General features: G+C 41.7%; 2 protein-coding genes across 2 annotated transcripts in view; one reads left to right on the forward strand and one right to left on the reverse strand.

Annotated features, from left to right (window-relative positions):
• PKD2L1 (polycystin 2 like 1, transient receptor potential cation channel) overlaps positions 1-23,555 on the forward strand; it is a 107,547-nt gene that overhangs the window by 8,694 nt on the left and 75,298 nt on the right. The window lies entirely within an intron of this gene.
• Positions 906-23,127, reverse strand: SCD (stearoyl-CoA desaturase). The gene is made up of 6 exons (XM_058188087.1): positions 22,815-23,127; positions 18,143-18,416; positions 9,128-9,258; positions 7,970-8,175; positions 6,694-6,923; positions 906-2,901 (listed from the first exon to the last, which is right to left on the reverse strand). Exons 1-6 carry the CDS (start codon positions 22,839-22,841, stop codon positions 2,702-2,704), a joined length of 1,068 nt encoding a protein of 355 aa, XP_058044070.1. The 5' UTR covers positions 22,842-23,127; the 3' UTR covers positions 906-2,701.

Raw genomic sequence — 23,555 nt, forward strand, 5'->3', positions numbered from 1 at the left:
CTGTAGAACCTGATCCCATGTCTTCTTCCTGACAAAGTGCACTAAAACAACAGAACGAAGTGCAACTTGGAACATCTCTTGTTCTTGCAAATTTATATATTTCATCAAGTTCTGATATCAGTATACCTCTTCCCAATCCAAAAAACAAGCCAAGGTTTTAATAATCTTTTCTCTACTTCTTCATCATAATCTTCTGGTATTGCTCTAAATCTCAGATAAAATTCCTTCTCTCTCAATTTCAATAGAGCTAGATTATTTATCTTTCCAAGTATTTCTTCTATAGTTTTTCATTTTGTTAACTTCTTTAATCGCCTCTTTCACCTTTACAAGTCTTTCGTCCATTTTTTTTTTCAAAAGCCATCACAGAAGATTCTGGTGAGGAGTTATGGTGATCTAGATGTCCCTGAAGGACTGTGGACAGCAATGCTGCAAAAATATGCAACCAGATCAATAGAGATCAGCAGACACAGTATTTCTGGATATTGTGAGATCCTAGGCTTGCACTCTGACAGCTTCTCCTTTTGAGTAGACTACAGGAACTGAGGTTTTTGTGGTTAGATCATGAGGGATTTCAACCACAACCATAATTGTAGCCAACTATACAATGTTTCTTAACCATTTTGGGATATACAGTAGTTAATTTAGAGCTAAAGAAAGATTTTCTAAGTAGCAGAATAAGATTCCACTTGGTGAGTTACAATTCTTTCCAGATTACAAAGAAATGAAGAAAAAAAAAAGATTTTAAGAACTTATTTTTTTGGTAAAAAGCTTAATAAGGAATCAATGTAAGAAACTTTAGAACAGATAAAAGGGACATTTATTTTGATTTTTTTGGGGGGGAAGATGAAAGTGCTTTTGAACAAATTGGAATTAAATTAGACAAATGAACCAGACCTTCATGGGAATGTTTTTTTGTTTGTTTATTATTAACGAATGCAGACAATTGGCGGATTTTACAAACAAAAGATAATGGTAATATGAGCCAGAGTGTGATATTGATTGTAACTATGATGATATTGATTGTGATGCTGACTGTAACTATGGAGTGCCATTAGAGATGAAAATATTAAAGGCACAGGAAGATAAAAGAGAAAGAAAAGGGGAAGCTTGCCTTTTCTTTCCCCCTTGTTTAAGACACTTTCCTTTTTGGATTATAATATTATAATGACAACCAGAAAAGTGGTGAGAATGGAGGGGGAGGAGAGGATTGCTAGAGCTACCTATACGGAAAAGAATTACAGCAGATTTGGTTCAGAAAATGGTCCAGGAATTGAGAAATAAATTAGCTGAATCACTTGATGCTAAACTGACTAAATCACTTGAGAATAGAAATGACCTACTACTACATATATCAGCAAGCATGCAACATACAAGTCATTCTTTTGCACATAAAAAAAGCTTCAGCTACGAAAAAACCCTTTAGTGCATACATTTTTTTTTAAATCTTTGAGCATGTTCTTAACCAATTGCCCTTCACTGCTTATAGAATGATCAGCATCTTTACACGACATCCCCATCTTGCCATCTCAGAATCCTGCAGACAAGTCTTGATAAGGACAAGCAGCAATGACAGGAGGCCGTGGAGGAAGGGAGCTCCAACTGCCTAGCACCAACTAAAAATACCAACCACTACTACGGGACTGATCTTTAAAATTTATGTGTGCGTCCCATATAAAACGATCTTATCTTCTGCCTTCCCGTTCAGTATTCACATTTTCTCAATTTCTAATAGTTTTCAGAACTGCTACGTAGAAGACCAACTTCTAATCTTCTAACAGAAAAAAGAAGAGAGCTTCAACAGCACCAGAGCTAAGGAGAAGGGAAATGACTAGTCCAGAGGTCTTCAAACTTGGCAGCTTTAAGACTTGTGGACTTCAACTCCCAGAATTCTCCAGCCAGCTTTGGTCTTAAAGCTGCCAAGTTTGAAGACCTCTGGACTAGTATAAGCCAATCGTGAGTTGTTTACTCATTCTAAGTAAGGAAGTTTCTACTTTGGTACCAAGTCTGTCCTTTCAATCTTCCTAAATCCTCTTCCAACCAAGAACACATGGATTGGGATGTTTATATTAGTTGCTAAGGAGAGAGACAGAAAATAGAGAAGAGAGGAACAAACTTTTGCAGAGGAGAAGTGGAAAAAGGAGGAGTGAAAATAGAAAAGCAGCCTCCAAGGTCAGTTGGGGGAGGTGGAAGGTTTTGCCATATGCCTTGAATATATTGTTTCAAAAGACAATACTGGAACGAGTTAGTCACCCATTTAAGTATCCTGAACACACTGCTTGGTAGTTATGTGGCTGTGCAAAGCATTTGAAAGGGGGAGCTTTGTAAAATGAGTGAATTATCCACCCTCAAAGCATGAAGCAGCTGCAATATCCAGACAGCTTCGTTTGGCTGTTCTGAGGGGCAACCCTGACTGTTCACATCTAATGTATGCACAGAAAGCCCATCTCATTCGACTATCAGCCAAGCAAAGCAGCTGTGTATACACACAACCTGAGCAGAGAACCAGGAAAAGCCTTCAAAACAGCAGCACCTGGCCCTTCAGAGGACACAGCTGCTTTAATGTTTCACTTGTGCCAATGCACTTTGCGAAGCCCCCTCCCCGGTTTCATGCTTTGCACAGTCCTAATAGCTAGTAAACAGATCAAATATATGACTAGGTTGTTGGAAAAAGGAGAAAAGAAAGGTCAGGGAAAACCGATTTTCAGCCAGTCTTGTGGCTTCCATCACCAGTCCGAATTTTTCGAGCCAAGACGGTCCCCTTGGCGACTTTCTTGCAGTTACTGGCCAAGCCAAGAAAGCACATAAGATCAATGAAACCAGTAGTGAAATTCCACCGCCAGCCATATTCACTTGTTGAGTAATCAAAGGGGAACGTATGATGGTAATTATGGAAGCCTTCCCCTAAAGAGAGAGAGAGAAAAAACAAGAAGAAAAATTGTAAGAAACAAAGCCCATTTCCCCCTCCTTTCCTTAGGAATAGCCTTTGGTGGTCCCCATTCTTGTGACATAGGAAATGCATTATCTGAAACATTTATTTTATATTTATGAACAACATTCACTAACTCCTCTTCACTATAAAATGCTGCTAAAGCAGTGGTGGGATTCAGCCGGTTCGCACCACTTCGGGTGAACTGCTTGTGAACTTTCTGAGCAGTTTGGTAAACTGGTTGTTGGAAGAAATCATTAGGGCAGAGAACCGGTTGTTAAATTACTTGAATTCCACCACTGTGCTAAAGATATCATAAGTTTTCCTGGAAGAAAACAAACCCAAGGCAGCACCACCAAGTGTTGAAATGGGAGTGAAGGGTTTTCTGATTTCCTTAACACCATCTTAAGCCTTCCTGAGATTTGCACCAGTTCAGGGGACTCCAACCTTGACAACTTTAAGCCTGGAGGACTTCAACTCCCAGAATTCCCCAGCCAGCTTTGCTGGGGTTGGTGACCCCTGCACCAGTTGATACCCTTCTACTGTTGCATCTATTGTTGCCTTCCTGCGACCATTAACTTTAACTAATTTTAATGAACTAAGCATTAACACAGATTTTAACACCTCATCTTTTATACATAGCACCACAGCACTAACTGGGTTAAACATGATTCCTTTTCAGTCAGCTTTAAGTGGTGATCAGGGCGGATAAAAATCGATGATTTTTTTAAAAAAATTTTTTTTTAAAAAAATCAGATTTTTTAAATTTAAATAGGGTTTTTTATTCTAATCAAATTTATTTTAATAAAATGCTTTTGGAGTAAAAAAAACAACGATATAAAGATAGTTTTGTATTTAAGATATATTCATAATTTAGTTTATTTAGCATGAAATGGAGCTTAGTTATATAGCATCATGCTGTATAATCTGCAATATTTACATTTGTGGTGAACTCATTCAATGAATCCAAACTCTGCAAGCTGAGATAACACGCACTGCATTGATGCATTCACACAATTTCACAGTAACCATGAGATAAATCATAAAATAAAGTTCAGGAATATTCCTTTATCCCATTGCTTTGCAAATCTATCTACACTACAAACTGTATGATTGTTTGAAGAGAAATGCATCTGTACCACCAGGCTCTAAGTGTGAAGAGGAAGGGCAAGCAATAAAAATGAAAGTGAAACCTTCTAAGCAGCTTATAAATGTAATATTAAAGAGCACCTGTCATTTCAGGTCCATCATGGCAGTGCCTGTTAGCGGGCATCCACTCACCTGCCACGTCCCTCACCTTGTTGTGTCACTGCCACATCACCAGCTGTCCCATTAAAGTGAATGGGACTGTCGGTGAGTCAACAGCGGGTCAGAGGAAGAGCCACTGCGGGACAGAGATGACAGCTGCTGTTTAAAAATTGTGATTTAAATCCAAGTTGCTTTAAATCAAGCCTTTTTACTAGTGATTTAAATCGTGATTTAAATTGTGATTTAAATCGAATTCACCCTGGTGGTGATTTACTATTGGAATTATGATTAGAACATAGAATCATAGGGACCTCTAGGGTCTTCTAGTCCAGGGGTTTCCAACCTTGGCAAGTTTAAGACTTGTGGACTTCAACTCCAAGCTTTGCTGGCTGAGGAATGCTGGGAGTTGAAGTCCAAAAGTCTTAAATTTGCCAAGGGTTGGAGACCCCTGTTCTAGTCCACCCCCTGCTCAAGGCAGGAGACCGTATACCATCCTGGTCAAATGGTTGGTCCAGTCTATTCTTGAAAACTCCAGTGATTGAGAGCACCCACAACTCCAGGAGGCAAGCTGTTCCATTGGTTAATTTTTCTGTCAGAAAATTTATCCTTGGATAAATTTACGGATAAATTTATCCTTGGATTGGATTTCTCTTTAACAACCTTCCGCCCATCCCTTCTTGTCCTGCCCTTATTGAAAGCAAGATTTCAATGAGATTTCATTTCATTGCCAGATTTACATGTTCACAACAAAATTTTGATATGAAATCTATGGTTCTTTCTTTCTTAAAAAAAAAATCAAAAAAAAAATCCAGCCCTCAGGAAATCTCTAGCCCAGAAATTTTCCTTCCCTCTGTTTCCAGGGAAAAGCTCCCCTGAGGTTACTTACCTCAGATAAGTAACTGATGGTGAGGGGCAGGGAGATAAGTGCCTATTATCTAAAACTTTCTAAAAGCCTCTATTTCTATCATTTAGAAATAAGAGGCTTTTAGAAAAGAATCTCTATTTTAGAAAAGAATCTCTATTCTTTCTGTTTTACAACCAAATCCCCCCAATGATCACTGGGCCTGGATGATGCCGAGACAAAAAAGGAGCCAAGTCGTGGTGGCGTAGTGATTAGAGTGCAGTACTGCAGGCCACTTCTGACGACTGCTGGCTAACCCGCAGTTTGGCAGTTCGATTCTCAACGACTTAAGGTTGACTCAGCCTTCCGTCCTTCCAAGGTCGGTAAAATGAGGACCCAGATTGTTGGGAGGGGGCAATAATCTGACTCTGTAAACTGCTTAGAGAGGGCTGTAAAGCACTGTGTAGTGGTATATAAATCGAAGTGCTATTGCTATGTCTACCTTCTTTGGAAAACATCTCACAACACGTCCCCCAAGGATCATTGTGGCACTCAAGACTGCTTGAAGGCCAGTTGTTGCACATTAGAAGGGTATTTTCAAAGGGGATGAGAGGGAGGAAAAAAGCTTTTGTTGTGTTAACATCCCTGTTCTTCCCAACGCTTGAGAAAAAAAATCTCTGTCCAATATTTTATTTTGGGCGGGGCAAAACCAGTGTCTTAAATCTAGATAAGCTTTTTAATCCTTCCTTTCCCTGCTTGCTTTTTAGCTTTTAAAACAACCCCACCTTGAATTGGACCCGTGTTTGTTTGTTTGTTGCTGGAACAGACTTAAGCTGCTTTAGCTACTCATTTCACCACAAAAGCCAACCTGTCCATTCCAAGGACATGAAGTCCCATGGTCTAAGCAAGGTGCTGAACAGGAATGACTTGAAAAGGCTGAAAGTGGAACAGCTGATCTTCTCCAATAATCCTTCATACTAAAACAGGACTTGAACCTATCATCCACCGGCAGGATTCAGATCTGTATTTCCAAACTGGGGGAAAACATACGTATTTTTCGGAGTATAAGATGCACTCCCCCCCCCCAAAAGAGGGTGAAAATTTGGGTGTGTCTTATACACCAAATGTAGCCCCGCCCACCCGGCGTCCCCCACCCTTTGGCCTCTGCCTCCCAGCAATTTTCCTCCTTGCAGCAAACAGCCCCTTTCAGCTTCAGCACAAGCAGCTGATTGTTGGTTAGATCGGCCTCCCAACCCACAGCTGTTTCAGGCTGCAGGGACTGCCACTGCCACGCGGACCTCAGCTGTTTACTGCAAGGAGGCAAATTGCTGGGAGGCAGAGGCAGATTTTTTTTCTTGTTTTCCTCCCCAAAAAAGGTAGGTGCATTTTATAGTCTTATACTCCAAAAAATACAGTTAATCCTTCTCTTTGTTCCTTTGGAAAAAGGCTCTGCAGGTGGATAAAAAAAGCCCTTGGTCATAAAGGAAGTTCTTTTAAAAACCTGCCACTGTATGAAGGGAGGATGAACTGTCCAAGCAAGCAGGGGAAGGAAGGATTAGGTCTTTCCCATCTTTTCTAGAGTGGCCTTGATCTTCATTAGGACCCTGATGGGAGAATAAATTAAAACCAGAGCTGAAGCACACAATCTACCCCCAACTCATGGGGTAGGCTTACATACCCAAAGCTCCAAAGACCACAAAGTGATTTTCTCTAGGGTTGATGTGGCGATCATATGGCCGATTGCCATACATGTGTGCCACGCTGTTCACCAGCCAACTAGCATTGAGGGTTGCCGTGTAGCGGAGAATGGTCAACAGGAAGCTGACGAGAAAGGTTTCTCCCCAACAATACCAAGGAACAAAGGAAGGAAGCATGAAGCACATGAGTACCACCGAAGCTTTGTAATGCCTGAGAAGGAAAAATGATGCATTAATATACCAAACTATGAAGCAGCGTGGAAATCATAGGTAAAGGTTCCCCTTGCACATATGTGCTGGTCTTTCTGACTCTAGGGGGCGGTGCTCATCTCTGTTTCAACGTCGAAGAGCCAGCGCTTTCAGAAGACATCTCCGTGGTCATGTGGCCAGCATGACTAAATGCCAAAGGCACACGGAACGCTGTTACCTTCCCACCAAAGGTGGTCCCTATTTTTCTACTTCTGTTTTTTTTTTTTACATGCTTTCAAACTGCTAGGTTGGCAGAAGCTGGGACAAGTAACGGGAGCTTATCCCATTACGTGGCACTAGGAATTCGAACTGGTGAACTGCCGACCTTTTGATTAACAAGCTCAGCGTCTTAGCCACTGAGCCACTGCGTCCCTGCTTGGAAATCATAGCAGTCCTCTAATTTCTACATTTTCAGTTAAGAAACTATTTGTGATACTGCTCTGGATGGCAAAAATCAGCATCTTGTAGCACCTTTTCCAATTAACAAATTTTATTAAAAGGCATAAACTTTCATGCTACCAGATCTCTGGGGGTTTTTTGCCACCGTGCAGTAATGCAGCTTTCCTCTTCAAGACTGGTAAGTTTCATTCAAAAGCAGTCAATTTTTAAGTTTAAAATGATGACTGTTAAAAAATCTGAAACGCTGCCCTTTGACTCATGGAGTTGAAGACTGTCGTGATAATTGTTGAACATTCTGGGAATCATAGGTTCAATGGTGGTCGATCACTTTCTAAACTGATAAATGATCTTGAAGTATACACAATTCTGATATACTGGAACAGAATATGCAGCAAATAAAAAGAATAATTCAACAGAAGAATTATAATGGCTCAGGCATTTTAGTCTCTAGCCAAGCAATAAATATTTGTGCTCAATTATCAATTCAACAGCAGACATCAATTGCAGCAGATGATGAAAAGAATTCAGCTGACATTATAATTTAGTCCCTGCCAAGCGTTTTTCCCAGATCCCTTTCATTTCCTCTGCCTGCAATAACCCCTCGCTCACCTCCTCTGGAACATCACAACCGTGTCAGCTTTCAGGTCAGACAAATCCAGCTTCCGTCCTTTTTCGATGACATCTGGGTGTTTGCGGACCAACAACCAGCCAATATGGGCAAAGAAAAATCCCCGTCTTGCATTGTGTGGATCTGCATCCGTCTCAGAGAATTTGTGGTGCACACGGTGGTCTCTGGACCACTCATAAATATCATTCTAGATGAAGCACAAAGAGAATAATTTGAACAATGTTTAAAAGTGGATCGTTCTTAAGATTTGCTCCCTGACTATCCCTAAAGAATAGGGAAGAAGGAAAAAAAAATACTTTTATTAATTCTTTACTCTAGGGCAGGGGTGTCAAACTCTATTTCATTGAGGGCCGCATCAGGGTTGTGTTTGACTCTGGGGGGCCAGGGTGGGCGTGGCTAGCTCGATGTCACTCCTGTCAGGGGCGCCTGTGATGGCCCGAGTGCTCCGCCAGCAAAAACGGGCTCCTGAGTTCCGTTTTCGGCTGCGATGGCCTACTGCAACTCTCTGCCAGCAAAAACAGAGCTCGGGAGGGCAGCCTGCAGTCCTCGCCAGCTCCATTTTCACTGGCAGAGGCACCACAGGCCAGTCTTTTGCCGTTCCATGGCAGCCCCGTGAGCCAGATCTAAGCACCCTATGGGCCGGATTCGTCCTCTGGGCCTTGAGTTTGACACCCCTGCTCTAGGATAAGCAAAAAGTATCTCAGTTTTTAATTTTTTAACTTTTTATTTTGTTTTTTGTTTTTTTAACTTCTTAATTTTTATTGTATTGGAAGCTGCCCACAGCAGCGATATAAAATCCAGTAAATAATAATTTCCATTTGACCAAGTCACAGGATGATGTTGGCTACCTGAGAGTTGGTGACATTTGAGACAGCAGTGGCTGGAAGTCTTCGGCAGCCATGTTTTATTCACACACTCAGACAAAATGTTTTGAAGACTGGGATGAATATTGATGGGAAGTAAATGATAGTTTACAGCTAGCCATAAGCCTAAATTAATTAAAAACTGAGTGAGCAAAACAAAATACAAACTAGAAACTTGTTTATAACAATACAGGAGGAAGTTTTCATGTTCTGCATGAGATGCCAAATTCTGTATGGAATTCCAGGGCCATGCAGCTGGTCTGCCATACTTCCTACCTGAAAAGCCATGGAGTTGACTATGGCCAAGAATATCCGAAGAGGTAAAGTAGCTTTGTAAGACCGGTGACTCCAAAGCCGATGTGCTCCAGCTGTAACTCCAAGACCAGCCAAGGTGAAGCACAAAAGAGCTGTAGAGAAAAAAGGGGAGGGGGAAAACTGTCAAAAGGATATAACCGATATCTTGGTAAAACTCAGGTATAGTTTCCATTACCCCAAAAAGTCCCAATTAAGAAAACCGTTCTTCAAGATTTAAAAAAGATATATTTCAGATGGAAGAGGAATTTCTGTTCAGCTAACTAACAATGCAACTTGGAAATTAACCCCTCTAGTGCACAGTTGTCTACGTTTTTTCTAAAGTCACTTTCACTAAAAAATCATATAAGATTTTCATATTCCTTTGTAGGAATTAGATGTCTTCTATCACAGATGTTCAGAAATAAGTCCATTATCTATGGAACTCTAAGAGTCTGAACTGTGTGACTCTCATGAGCCATGACTGAGTGTTGCTTTGATACCACAAGTGATTAATTATCCCATTCCAAACCACTTTTCATTAGATTATCGTGCTAACTCATGCAAAATAAGTACTCATGCCAAAGACAAAACTCCAAAACATTATGCCTAGTAATTCCTTAAAAGGGTTCAGATTTTACCTAAACCACTTCAATCCAGTCAGGTGGCTTTGGGTTTTTTGTTTGTTTGTTTTTGGCTCACAAGGCATCCTATCAACTCAACTCAGCAGAAAGAGCAGTAGAAGTATCTGGATCCTGACAATTTTAACTGCATCTCTTTATTCACTAGGCTTGGCCTGGAAACTTTTGGAGTTATCCTGGAAAAGCTAAGATGCAGACAGGCTAGAAACTAATTCACCATCGCCTTTCTTTCAAATGAATACTGCAAACTTAAATGGATCCTGCTTTAGTTGAACCACCTTAGGAATTGAGGGACTGGGGCAAAGCCTTTTTTCACAAACTAAGTTCTAATGATTCATAAATAGGAAACACTGGGAATAGAACTCCAGATAATCCCCATCTTGCTACCCAAACAAGGGGCAGGTGTCAATCAAAAAAGCCTTCATTTGACATTACTACTTTGGGGTACCATTGTGCAAGCCTGAGCACTGGATTTCAGCTGCAACTATGTTTTTATGAGCCTGGACATTCCATTAATCCTACTACTTTAAATATAAGCAAAAAGATTTGGCCAAGAAAAAAAAGAGAGAATCAGGCAATATTATAATCAGCAACAACTCCAGTGTTCCTTTCCTGCACAACTTCCAAAGGTTACAAATTTTTCCAGCCTCATCCGATTCACTGAGTCAATATTGAAAACATGCAAATTAGTTCATTTATAAAAAAGTGCTTAATTAGCAATCTTTCCAATTACATCTGAATACTGAATTAAATAATTATTTAATTAATGAATATTAATGAATTAAACAGAGCACTGCACACCAGAACGACTAAATACAAGAACAGTTTCTTCCCGAACGCCATCACTCTGCTAAACAAATAATTCCCTCAACACTGTCAAACTATTTACTAAATCTGCACTACTATTAATCTTCTCATCTTGCCCATCACCCATTTCCTTCCACTTATGTCTGTATGACTGTAACTTTGTTGCTTGTATCCTTAAGATTTATATTGATATTGATTGTTTCCTGATTGCTTATTTGTACTCTATGACTATCATTAAGTGATGAATGTAACTTTTCTTTTATGTATACTGAGGGCATACGCACCAAGACAAATTCCTGTGTGTCCAATCACACTTGGCCAATAAAAATTCTATTCTATTCTATACTGAATTAAATAAGGTGGGATTTTAAAAGCAAAAAATTTCAAAGCTTCCTGTTGCCACAAAAGAAGCCATTGACACAACAAACTGAAAACCCCTATTATTTGTAAGTTTTTGCAAGACTTCATTCCAACCTATCGCACACAAAAAAAGTTGGACAGAACAAATAAATCTGGAAAAGGAGGAGGAATCATCAGCAATTCTCAGAATACATCCATACAAATAAAACAGATTGATTTAACAAGATGCAGTTCGATGATGAGACAATTGAAAGTCATGCACTTAATCATGAAAAACCAAATGCATTGGTATAGAATAGATCGCACCAGGCTCAACAGTAGTAACTATGAGAAAGATCTAAATGTCCTACTGATCCATCATTTGAATATGAGCCAGCAATGTTGCCAAAAGAGGCAGTGCAATCCTAGGCTGCATTCACAGAAGGATAGCATCAAGATCATGAGAAATTAATACTACCATTTTATGTGAATTTTTAAATTATAATCCACCATATGCAGTGGTAGGATTCAGCCAGTTTGCACCTATTCAGGAGAACCAGTTGTTAACTTTCTAAGCAGTTCAGAGAACCGGTTGTTGGAAGAAATCTTATTTTGTGCTTTTTCCACTTTACAGGGCTAATCCTGTAAGAAAGGCAAGGAGGAAACATTCTGGTGGTGTTTCTAGCCTAATCTTTATTGCCCTGCTTACAGAAACTGTCTCTTTGGTTAACCCTTATTACATTGTAACAGCTAAGGCCAAGCACCCATCAACGTGAGTAACAAGTTGGCCACACCCACACAGTCACATGGCCACCGAGCCACGCCTACCCAGCTGGTCATTAGGGCAGAGAACCAGTTGTTAAATTATTTGAATCCCACTACTGACAATATGGTATGTAAAACCATGTGCTTTCCCAGGCCACACTTGAAATTCTGCACCCAGTTCTAGTCACCACGACACAAAAAGATGTTGCAACCCTGGAAAGTGTGCAGAGAAGAGCAACGAAGATGATAAAGGGTCTGGAGGCTAAATCACAGTTGAACAGTTGAGGGAGGTAAGAATATCTAGACTATTAAAGAGAAAGATTGGGGGGGAAGGGGAACAGACGATAACTGTCTTCCAGTACTTGAGATGACACTTACTTATTCTCCGAAAAAAGAGAGGGCAGGACAAAAAATAATGGGTGGAAATTTGTTAAAGAGAGATCCAACCTAGGAGAAATTTTCTGACTGTGAGAACAATGAATCAATGGGACAGCTTGTCTCCCAGAGTTATGGGTGGTCCATCACTGGAGGTTTTCAAAAAAAGACTGGGCAACCATTTGACCAGGATGATGTAAGATCTCCTGCCTTGAGCAGGGGGTTGGACTAGAAGATCTCTAAGGTCCCTTCCAACCGTATGATTTACGTTCTGTGTTCTAGTTCTGCAAGTCCTAGGAAGGAAATAATCCCAAAGCTAGTGGTTTATAAACTTTGTCTAGTTACGGTAATTGTCCAGTTCATTCAACAGGCATCACAAAACACGTTGCCTTTTTTTATTTATAAGAAAATGCATATTCTGTTTTTTGTCAGGAAAACAGACATTCAAAATGATTTACGATTATCTTAAATGAAAATATATATATAACCACAGTATTAAAATAAAAAACAACAGAAGAAAAAGCAATATAAAGAAAATAAACCATGAACAAGGGTCAAAATAAAACATTTTTTATTTTATTTATTTTATTAGGCCTTGCCTGACACTCACAATATAAAACCAATAATATATAACCTGAATAATTAAAAACTAAAGAACAAGAAAAATCAAGAACAAAACCAAGATGGTGATATGGTCAACAACATACATCTTACCTAACTGTTTAAAAGCATTCATGGTGGGTTGGGGAAGCAGATGGTTTTACATATCATGTGGTGGATTATAATTTTAAAATTCACATAACATTATAATTTGAGAATATTTGTCAAGTCATAGTACTGAAATCACCATTTACAGTATTTTTTGGTTATAAGATGCACCTTTTTACCCCCAAAGAGGGTGAAAATCTGGGTGTGTCTTATACACTGAATGTAGCCCCACCCACCTGCCACCCCGCACCCTTTGGAAGTTGTAGGCCTCTGTGCGTTGCACAGCCGCGCGTCCTCATGAAAACAGTCTTGCATCTACTGCAGCGCTTCAAAGGGCCGCACTACAGCCGATCAGTGCCTCTATTTTTAAAGAAGGTAGACCGGTGCGCTCCAAAAAAAGGCAAGTAGACTGGTATGGCTCTGCTAGGCAGAATTCTTTTTTTCTTGTTTTCCTCTCCCAAAATTAAGGTGCGTCTTATACTCCGGTGCGTCTTATACATGGAAAAATACGGTATACATCTGGGGCTGAGAGAAAGTGTAGAAATTTAGGCTATCTTCAAGCCCCAGTTGGCTCTTTAGGATCATCATCAAGAAAATCCCTAATAGGTAGATGAGAAATACTCAAAATCAAAATAGTTAGGTAGCCAGATTTCCCATTTCAAAAAGAAGATTCCCTGGATATATTAATTACTTTATTATTTTCAAAGACAGAGGCGGATTGCGTGCATGAGTGAGTAATATGGAGACACACTATATTGATGATAGCCATTTCAGATTGCTTTTCAAAGCTCTTCCAGGAAAAGACATTATACCTGCTATTATTTCCAGCAATGATTACATAGGATATTCCCATAGGTAGTTTCCTAGAGTGTTCTCAGATTCATTCCTGATAAATTGAAATGATACCACTGGGATATCTTTGATCTTCCCAGAAGAAACATTTAATAAGACAACTGGGATACCTTTTATCTTCCCAGAAGAAACATTTAATAAGCCCATCTATATAATTTGGCACCTTGAACATGAACCAGATGTCACTCTTACAGTTCATCTGTCAGGGAAATTACTCAAAAATGACATCTAGTTCATTTCAATGGAAGTTGTAAGAACTCAACTTCTGCTTTCATTAGAGGAAAAAAACAGTGCTACATAAATAAATAAGAAATAAAAAGAGGAACATTTGTTTGGGCTATTATTCCCAAATCTTGTCTATATCTGAGAAGTCAAACTTTAAGTAGAAAATTGTAGCCTCCATTCTGAACATATTGGCCGTGATTTCTTCCCAGCAACCTGTATTGGATTTTCAAATATTCTCCAGATCTTGTGGCACGTTTTCATAGCTAAACTTTTTGTCCTTGTACAGTGTGGTGAACCAGTCAGCTATTGTAGTGGTAGAAGAGATAATGGATGCTCAATTATGAATACTAGCTCCAGGGACTATGCATCCTTTATTATAAAGGAGCAGCCCTTTATTTCAGAAAACTGTCTTTTAGATTTTGCTCTTGAATTGTAGGCACGGTTATAAACACATTTTTTAATCCTTATGAACCTCTTTCAGATTTGCCCCTTTGTCAGGTTGGTCCTTTATTTTTCTCATGAAATATGGTCATTACACTATTAAACTCAGGGCTGGGATTGAAAAATTTCAGCAACAGGTTCTCTGCCCGGTTGCTGGATGGGTGTGGCCATGGTGGGCGTGGCCTAGTCAGCCTCCTGCACCATGGTGGTGCATGTGTTTTTACCTTCCCCAAGCTCTGGAGGCTTTCCTCAAGCCTATGGGAGAGTGAAAACTGCCTCCCTTGGGCTCCGGAGGCCCGTTTTCAGCCTTCCGGAACTTCTGGGGGGGCCTGTTTTTCCCCCTCCCCAAGCCTCCACGCGGACCCGGCACTTACCTCGCATCCAAAACGGGCCATATGGAGCCTCCTGGGAGGGGAGGGGCAGAGTGGGAGGGGCCAGCCAAGGGTGGAATTTGGAGGCTCTCTGAACCAGCCATAATGTTAACTACGGGTTCTCCCGAACCCGGGCAAACTCGCAGCAGCCCACCCGATTAAGCCCTGATAAAGACCTCAGAAAGAATGAAGACCTCAGAAAGAACCTCAGAAAGAGGATCAGCCATATTTTAGGGGGGGAGGCGGGGGGGGAGCACAGCTATTTTGGAAATGTATATGTCTCGGGAGAGGTCTATAGATGCTGTGTTTGCACAGGGCGCAGGCAACAGGAGAGTAAAAGACCCTGTTTGGAAGACTGAGTTGAGGTCTAAAGACTAAAACGAAGATACCCGGGTGGAACTTTTGCTCAAGATCTCCCTCTTCCTCCAGCCGGCAAGGGCCATTCCCTCCAATCCATCCTTTCTCAATGTGTCTGCCTTCCTATTCCATACACACATTAAAAACACAGCATGGTTTGTCCTCTCCCTGTCCTTGCAATGCCTGCCAGTCTCTGCATTCCACTCCTGCTCTGTTGCCGCCTTCTTTCTCTGCCAGGTGAACTCTCTATTTTGCCATTACCCCCCCACACACCCTTGTCCCTTGTCAAACCACACCCCCAAATGCAGCCTCTTCCTCTTTCAGCTCCTCCTAAGTTACTTCCAACTTCTCCTGTCAATTTCTTCAATGTAGTTTCCCTCTCCTAATCTTTACTTTTTACCGAGTAAGGGAAAATGCTGGCTTTTTGGCCACTTTTTTCTTTGACTTCTCAAGGATGTTTCTTGATCCATGTGTCTCTTACCCTGTTTCCCTGAAAATAAGACCCAACTGGAAAATAAGGCCTTGCATGATTTTTTTCAAGATGCTTGTAATATAAGCCCTATCCCAAAAATAAGCCCCAGTGAAGATCATCAGCCAGATGAACACAATTAGTACTGTATTTCCCAAAAAATAAGACCTAACCAGAAAATTAGCCGTAATGCATCTTTTGGAGCAAAAAATAATATAAGACCCGGTCTTATTTTGGAGGAAACACAGTAGAAGAAAATCAAGAATACGATTGCCAAGCTGTTGGCCATCCGGATTGCCTCTTCATCAGAAATGTTCAGGTTTCAAATATTCAAAGCACAGGATCATTTTTCATGGCTACAGTTATGACTATGGGTCTCTGCTGATTGTTTTTAATGCATGTCAACAAAGCTCAGACTTGGAGCAGCCAAAGAAAAAAGAACCAGCCTTAACTGAATGTTCAATTGTTCTTGCCAGTGATAATAGTTATAAAACTATTATAAAATAGATAGGCTTTCTACCTAGCCCTATATTTAAAATGCTACAATGGCGTCAAAGAAGGCTGTAATTAAGATATTCTATGCCATTATGACTGTTTTAATTTCTACTTCTCAACTGAATCCATTTCTCAGTTTGAACTGGTTTTTGTGCAATTGTTCAAACACTTAACTAGATGGAATTTCTTCAGTTGGTTCATGTGCTATTCACTCCTATCCAACGCACCCCTGCCGCCACCCTCCTTGTACTTTGATCTTCAGGGGACATAATGAAAAAGTGGGGGTGGGGGACTCAAAAAGCCCTGGAAAATTTTCTTCAACTCCATCTCAAGTGGGTTTTACCTCTTCCATTTAGACTGGCTTTCATTAGAACACGCCCTTATACCGGCCCCACCTTCTGCTTTTAGACAAAGAGCCAGCACACTCCCTCCTTAACTACCCTTTTTAAAATCTGAATCAATTAATTAGCATTACTAGTTATATTTATTGTTTGCCTACCGATTCTATGACAAATTAAACTGCTCGATATAAAATGAAAAATGTATGTATTATAACCATTTTCATATGTTATGTATTTATTTATGTATTTTTTTGTATTTATTTATGTTATGTATTTATTTATTTATTTATACAATGCATTTATTTATACAAATCTTTGTATGCGACCTACATTCCAGATTCTTGGGAGACTGCACATCTCACCAGTGAGAAATACCATACTTGCATTTCAGACAACCTCCACACATCATCAGATCATTTAAAAAGTGCCCTCTGAAAACATGGGAGTACAAAGCTCTTGAGTGGAGAGGAGCAACACGATGGACAGCAAAGTCTTTTCTGTCTTATGACACTTTTGCTCAACCAACAGAACTTTAATAAAACCTGGACGAAGCACTTCTCCATTGAGACATTTTAGGGAGGTGGTTTTCAAAATTGATTTTTAAAAGGCAAATCACAAAACATACACACAGGGGTGGAATTGAAAAATTTTAGCCACCGGTTCTCTGCCTAGTTGCTGGTGGGCGTGGCCTACCTGGCCTCCAGCACCATGGGGGTGGGAGGCTTTTCACCCTCCCCAAGCTCCAGAGGGTTTCCTCGAGCCTCCAGGAGGGCGAAAATGGCCTCCCCGAGGCTCCAGGGGCTGGAAATGGACCCGTTTCCGGACTTCCAGTAGGCCCGTTTTTCACCCTGAGCCTCCGCGCAGGCCCTGCACTTACCTGACATCCAAAATGGGCTGCATGGAGACTCCTGGGAGGAACGGGGTGGAGTGGGTTGGGTCAGCCAGTCCTTGCAATTACTGATTCGGCGAACCAGATTAAAAATTAACATCCAGTTCGCCCAAACCGATCTGAACTGGCTGAATCCCACCTCTGCATATACGCCTCTATTTTAGTCTCCGACCACCTTCTGAAGAACTTAGGAATGTTTTATCAACTGGGAAACAGTTGAAATGATTCATGAAATATATGAAACAGTATTTCATAACCTTTGTTATCCTAGGAAGGATGCTGGATACTTTCCAGAATTATTCCCGAGTATTCTATTCTGAAGTGCCTGATTTCTCGCAGTGAATCCTGAAGGAAACATGAATCAAATCACTGGGATGTCTGCTTGGTTATTGACTATGCTTATGGCCCTCCAGATGTTGATAACATTATATCCAAGAAGTATGGAAAAACAGTAGTCCATACTTATCAATATGGATCATACTATGGTCCATATTGATAAGCTGGCATTATTCAAGGCCCCATTATTAAATACTACATAGTAGGCCTAGTTCTCTTGCACATAGCAAAATCCAATGATCTTCTAAAGCCCTGAATATTTCTTACAAAGTTGGATAAGTTTTTGAGCTCAGAGCATTCATGTGGCTGTTGTCCAGTACAGCCTGTTTCTAAATTCAGATGGCTGTGACCCTTCCTCTGGGTATTGGGGGGAAGACATTCAGAAGAGAGGAAAGTAACTAACTGAGAACAGCAGAAGCCTATGTAGCAAAGACAATAAGTTGACCCAGATAACCATTTTCAGACAACTATTTGTCCAGTATAAAAACTCCTGCCTTGGGCTGGGGGATGGACTAGAAGTCTTCCAAGGTTCCTTTAATCCTATGATTTTATGACTCTTCAAAGGTAAATAAGGGTAGTTTTAGCTTACCCCACGCCAAAGTGAGTAGCTTTGCAGAAGGTATGAACCAGATGGCATACAGAGCAGTTAGATGGAGAAGAGCCATCAGAATAATGTTCCTCCAGACGTATCTTTTTGCAGGCTTAGGACCCTCTTTCTCACGATAAGTCTCATCAAAAATGTCATCTGTCATCTCTCTTTCTGACGCCATTTGCTCATAAGTGGGATGGACTTTTTCCGAATGAGCTACACCATTCTGGGTAATGTGAGTAAAGGCAGGCATGGTAGAAAAGTCTGGAATGATCTGGCAAATAAAGAAAACACACAAAGTTACAAAATCCTGTGTTGACCAAAACCCAATAACATCTAGGTTCTTCATTGAAACTCTTAAAAAAGTTGGCACCTGTCTACAAAGCAATGAAATGCTTGCATCTTATATGGTGTGGGTAGACAAGGATGGGCAATTTGTGATCTGTTAAATACATCTCTATACTGTATAACTGTATAACTTACAGTGACACTGTATAACTTACACAGTTTGCTAGATACCCAACTGTAATTGCAACTAAGGCTTCATGGGAGAAAAAGTTTGAGCATGCAAGTAGAAAGGCCCTTGTTCCTCAGCTAAGTATTGAAATTTTGTCAAGAGCGGAATTAATAACATATTTCAATTATCCTTCCATGCATTTTAGTTATTTGGTGCATACACACACACACACACACACACACACACACACATACATATATATATACATCCATACCGTGTTTCCCCGAAAATAAGACCCTGTCTTATATTTTTTGAACCCCAAAATAAGTGCTTGCCCTTATTTTTGGGGAGGTCTTATTATTTTGGGGCACGTGGAACAAGAGTGGGCTCCTCTTGCCACCTTACCTGATTTCCAGCTCTGTCTCCCTAACCAGAGGAAATTGCAGGGACCAACCGCACGTTTAAATATTTTCGGGGAGGGCATATTTTGGGGGGAGCGCTTATTTTCAGGGGATGGTTTATTTCCAGGGGAGGGCTTCTTATCCGGGGAGGTCTTATTTTCGGGGAAACACGGTAGTCATTAGTGAAATGGGTGGCATATAAATTTATATAATTAATTAATTATATGCACTAGAAGATAGAACGCAAGTTTTCAAATGAATAATGATGTACTTTTGTACCAAGAGAAATGGACAATGTAGGTCTTCAGGTTTTGTATGCAGAATGACTATACAGTATAAATCTGCAGCAGCTAAATATCCACAAATCTGAAACGCAATATTTTAACTCCAGGGTTGCTGCTTAACATGCATAGCACAAATCAAATCTAAGGCCACAAAGAAACCGAAGAAGCAAATCCTATTGAGATCAATGCAATTTTCTTCTGGGCCGCATTATAGGTTTATTTATTAAAGTTGTGTGCATGTTGCAGCAAAGAAATTAAAATCCTCAGCAATATATATCAGCCTCCTAATTTAACAAGGAGTGTTACTAGTTGGCCAGTTGTGTAGTAGTATTTACTAGGCTTAGTTGATATCCACAAGTTGAACTGGGTCTGGGTTTATCAAAGTGATAAACACTTGGCTGGGAACTACAGTACCATGATTTCTGAAGGGTCTTAATTACAATCAATCAAGCCAGATAAGGAAGGAGAAAAACAAGCCAAAGAAAGTCTCAAAGGTGCTTTTTCCAAAAGGCAACTGGACTTTCTTGGTTTTTTCCTCTGAAAACATTTTGCTTCTCATCAAAGAAGCTTCTTCAGTTCTAACCTTTTCAATGAGAAAAAAAATGAGAAAGTCCAGTTGCATTTTTGAAAAAGCATCTTTCAGACAACCATGACCTGGATGATTGAGAATTTCCATAGACATTAAGTCAAAAAAAGCACTGACAGACTCCACAAATGTGCCTATGAAGTCAGTAGGGTTGAACACAAGATTTCCTCTTTTAATCACCTGACTCGGTGTTCTGTACTTCTTTATTATTTTTATTCTTACCATTGACACCTTACTCCAAAACACTGAGAAGACTGTTCTTTTTTAAAATATTAATTAACTTGCTTGTGAACAGTCGACTTAGAAGAACGCTGCCATAAGCAGCTTAGTGTCATTGAGACGGGCAGCTATGGAAACTGAATGGATCAATGAATGAATATGAAAAAAAAATGTCTCCCCTCACATTATTGTTAGGTATTGAGATGAGTTGCAGAAATTAATATTGGTCCTATCAAGCAGAAAAGGGATGTTAGATTGTACCAAGCTAGCTGGGAAGAAGATGAAAACAAGCATTAATCTCTCAGCTTCGAATTAAAATTATAGTGAAAACTACTTCCATCCAAAGCAAGAATCAGAATTCTTTGCAAGTGGAAAACCAGAAAGGTTGTATTTAGGTTGACTTTGTTTCAAAAACACTGGGGAAAATGTAAGGTATTACCTGTAAAGGGAAATTAAATTTGAATTAATCAGGACTACCAAGTGCTTTTCAAACTTGGCAACTTTTAAGATGTAGGGACTTCAAAACTCCCAGAATTCCTCAACCAGCATGCTGGGAGCTGAGGTCCACACATCTTAAAATTGCCAGTCTGAAAAAGAGTGATCTACACATTTATCTGGAGGGAAGCCACATGAATTTCAATAGGTCTTACTTTTTTTTTGGGGGGGGGGTATATAGATAGATAAGAGAGACAGAGAGATACACAAACACATACTGTAATTGTACTGTAACTGAATCTTTAGAGAAACTTTATTGATTTAGTCATTTAACTGTATTTAAAATATAAAACTAATACACTGAATTACGCTCAGTGAACGCGCTTTTGGAAACTGCGTTCATCTTTAAGAGCTAGTAAAGGGCTGTTATTCAGAAAAGATGAGTAATGCTATGTAAACTACAAGGTACTGTAGTTGAAAAATTTAGACTGGTTCCTTTTTTGCCCCCAGGCCTCATTCAGTTCAGGAAAGCTGGTGCCAGTGCTGGGCATGGCCAAATTGAAGCGAGAAAACAGAGACACCAGACCTAGCAGGTGAACAGACTGCTCTCTTTCCTCAGCAAAGGTAACAGGACTAGGCCAAAGCCACAGAAGGCCGGACAGAAAGGTTAGCTGGCTGCTTTCAGTTCAAGAGACATAGTTGCCGGTTTGTGGCAACGGGCAACATTGGCACCACTTTAGTCTTGCCTGCTTCTCTTTGGCACAGGAATGCCACTAAAGAAAGAACCTGGCTGCTCAAGCTTACCTTAGATTTAAATGATCAGAGGTCTTTATTTTAATTATAAGATTCTAGTCTAATTGAATGGCTTTTTCTTTTTTTAAAAAAATCTTAGCCATCAAAGCCATTGCACAATACACGTCGTCTTGGCCATGTTGTAATTATGTGGAATTTTCTCTTGCCATTCTCACAAGCTAGGTGTGGGGCTGGCTCCCAGCAACTGTGCCATTTCAAAAAATTATCAAGGTAGCCATTTCCCTCTTTTTCCTTTCCCTGAGATTTTTCTTTTTCTTTTTGGCAAACTATCAAGGACCTCGATGGGGGAATCTCCGGTTAGTAAAACCCTACTAGTTAAAGCACAGGGCGATACCAAAGTAAAACCCAGTTAGTAAGGTGCAGGGTGATACCAAAGTAAAACCCAATTAGTAAGGTGCACGGTGATACCCAAAGTAGAATCCTACTAGTAAAGCACAGGGCGGTACCAAAGTAAAACCCAATTAATAAGATGCAGGGTGATACCAAAGTAAAACCCAATTAGTAAGGTGCACGGTGATACCAAAGTAAAACCCAATTAGTAAGGTGCACGGTGATACCCAAAGTAGAATCCTACTAGTAAAGCACAGGGCGATACCAAAGTAAAACCCAGTTAGTAAGGTGCAGGGTGATACCAAAGTAAAACCCAATTAGTAAGGTGCACGGTGATACCCAAAGTAGAATCCTACTAGTAAAGCACAGGGCGGTACCAAAGTAAAACCCAATTAATAAGATGCAGGGTGATACCAAAGTAAAACCCTATTAGTAAAGGGCAGGGTGATACCAAAAGTAAAATCCTACTAGTAAAGCTCAGGATGATACCCAAAGTAAAACCCCACTAGTAAAGCGCAGGGTGATACACCAAAGTAAAACCCTACTTGTAAAGCGCAGGGTGATACACCAAATAAGGAGCAGGGGGGGGGGGCAGCCCTCCCTATAAGGGGGCTCGGGGCTGCCCCCACTTCTTTCAGCTTCCCTCCCCCCAAAAGCAAACCAGTGCCTGCCTGCCTAACCCCCCCCCCAACCCCACACTCCCTGCCTCCAGCTGCGCGGTCTCGCGCTCTCTCTCTCTCTCTCTCTAGCGCGCGCGCGCTCCCCCACCCCATCAATAGCGTCTGATGATCGGCCCAGAGGGGGGGGGAGCGCTCCCCCGCTGCGGCTCCGGGTGCCTTTTCTCCCCCGGGCCATTGCCCAGCCGGAGCATCCTTCCGCCGAGAAAGCAAAGGACACTCGCCGGGGCAAAAAAACCAAAAAACCGGGGTGATGGTCTGAAATGGAGCCCCACTATCTCCCCCACCCACACGGTCTCCTGCGGGCGTCGGGGGCGCGCTCTCTTTCTGGAAGGCTCCAGGGCGGCCCCGAGGACATCCCGTGGCGCAGCCTCCTCTCCCTCGGGACTTGGCGCGGGGAGAGGAGGGGGGGCTTCCTCGCCCGGCTTAAGGCACCGAAAGGGGAAAAGCAAAGCAATTTTTTTTTTTACCTCCTCTTGCAAGAACTGCGAAGACATCGAAAGGCCCCCCCCACTTCGGTCGGCAACAGCTGCGGCTCCTTCGCCCGGAACAGCAGCGAGAGGCGCGGTGTTGTGCGTGCGTGTGTGTGTGTGTGTTTTCCGGCGTCACCCGCAGCCCCCCGGGTTCCTTTTCTCGGGATGCTTCTCTGCCGCTTAACGCTCTTCCTCTATCCAGCTCTCCTCCTTCCCCGGGAATTTAAACGGCCGGGCGGCCACGACCTGCAGTAACCCGTCGCTGGCTTGGCTTGCGATGCAACCTCGCGACCTTGGCAAGAAGGGGCGGCGGAGTGGGAAGGCGCGCGTGCCGGCGGGCGAGTGGTTGCCGGGGTGGGGCGGGCGGGCGGGGAGGGTGGAGTGGAGTGGGGGGCGGGTCGCCGGTGACGCTACAACAGGGGGAGGGGGAGAGGGGGGAAGAAGAGGCGGAAGGCGGCGATTGGCTGGCGGGACTTTGGTGCCACCGGTGCCTCCTCGGTATTGGCTGTCCTTCAATCTGCTGTTGGACGGCGGTGCGGCGTCCGGCTCTTTTCTCCGCGTTTCTCCTCTTTGCTGGCTCAGGAGCCGGCCGGCAACTCGCCCGGCCACGCCTCTCTCTCTCTCTCTCTCTCTCCGGCCGGCCTTGGGATGGGGGGGGGGGATGCTGTTTCGCACGCCGCAGGTGGAAGGTGCTGGAAGCCCCTCCGCTCGTCGGCGGCCGAAGCCCCTTTTCTACCT

Source organism: Ahaetulla prasina, chromosome 6, assembly GCF_028640845.1.
Source record: "Ahaetulla prasina isolate Xishuangbanna chromosome 6, ASM2864084v1, whole genome shotgun sequence".
Classification (NCBI taxonomy): domain Eukaryota; kingdom Metazoa; phylum Chordata; class Lepidosauria; order Squamata; family Colubridae; genus Ahaetulla; species Ahaetulla prasina.

Bases quoted from the DNA above. Each gene is read 5' to 3' on its own strand.
- SCD (XM_058188087.1), bottom strand. From the start codon at position 22,841: ATGTCTTCGCAGTTCTTGCAAGAGGAG. The intron at 18,417-22,814 runs GTAAAAAAAAAA...TTTATTTGCCAG, and splicing joins CGCAGTTCTTGCAAGAGGAG to ATCATTCCAGACTTTTCTAC. The intron at 2,902-6,693 runs GTATGTAAGCCT...CTCTCTCTTTAG, and splicing joins TGTGGTCTTTGGAGCTTTGG to GGGAAGGCTTCCATAATTAC.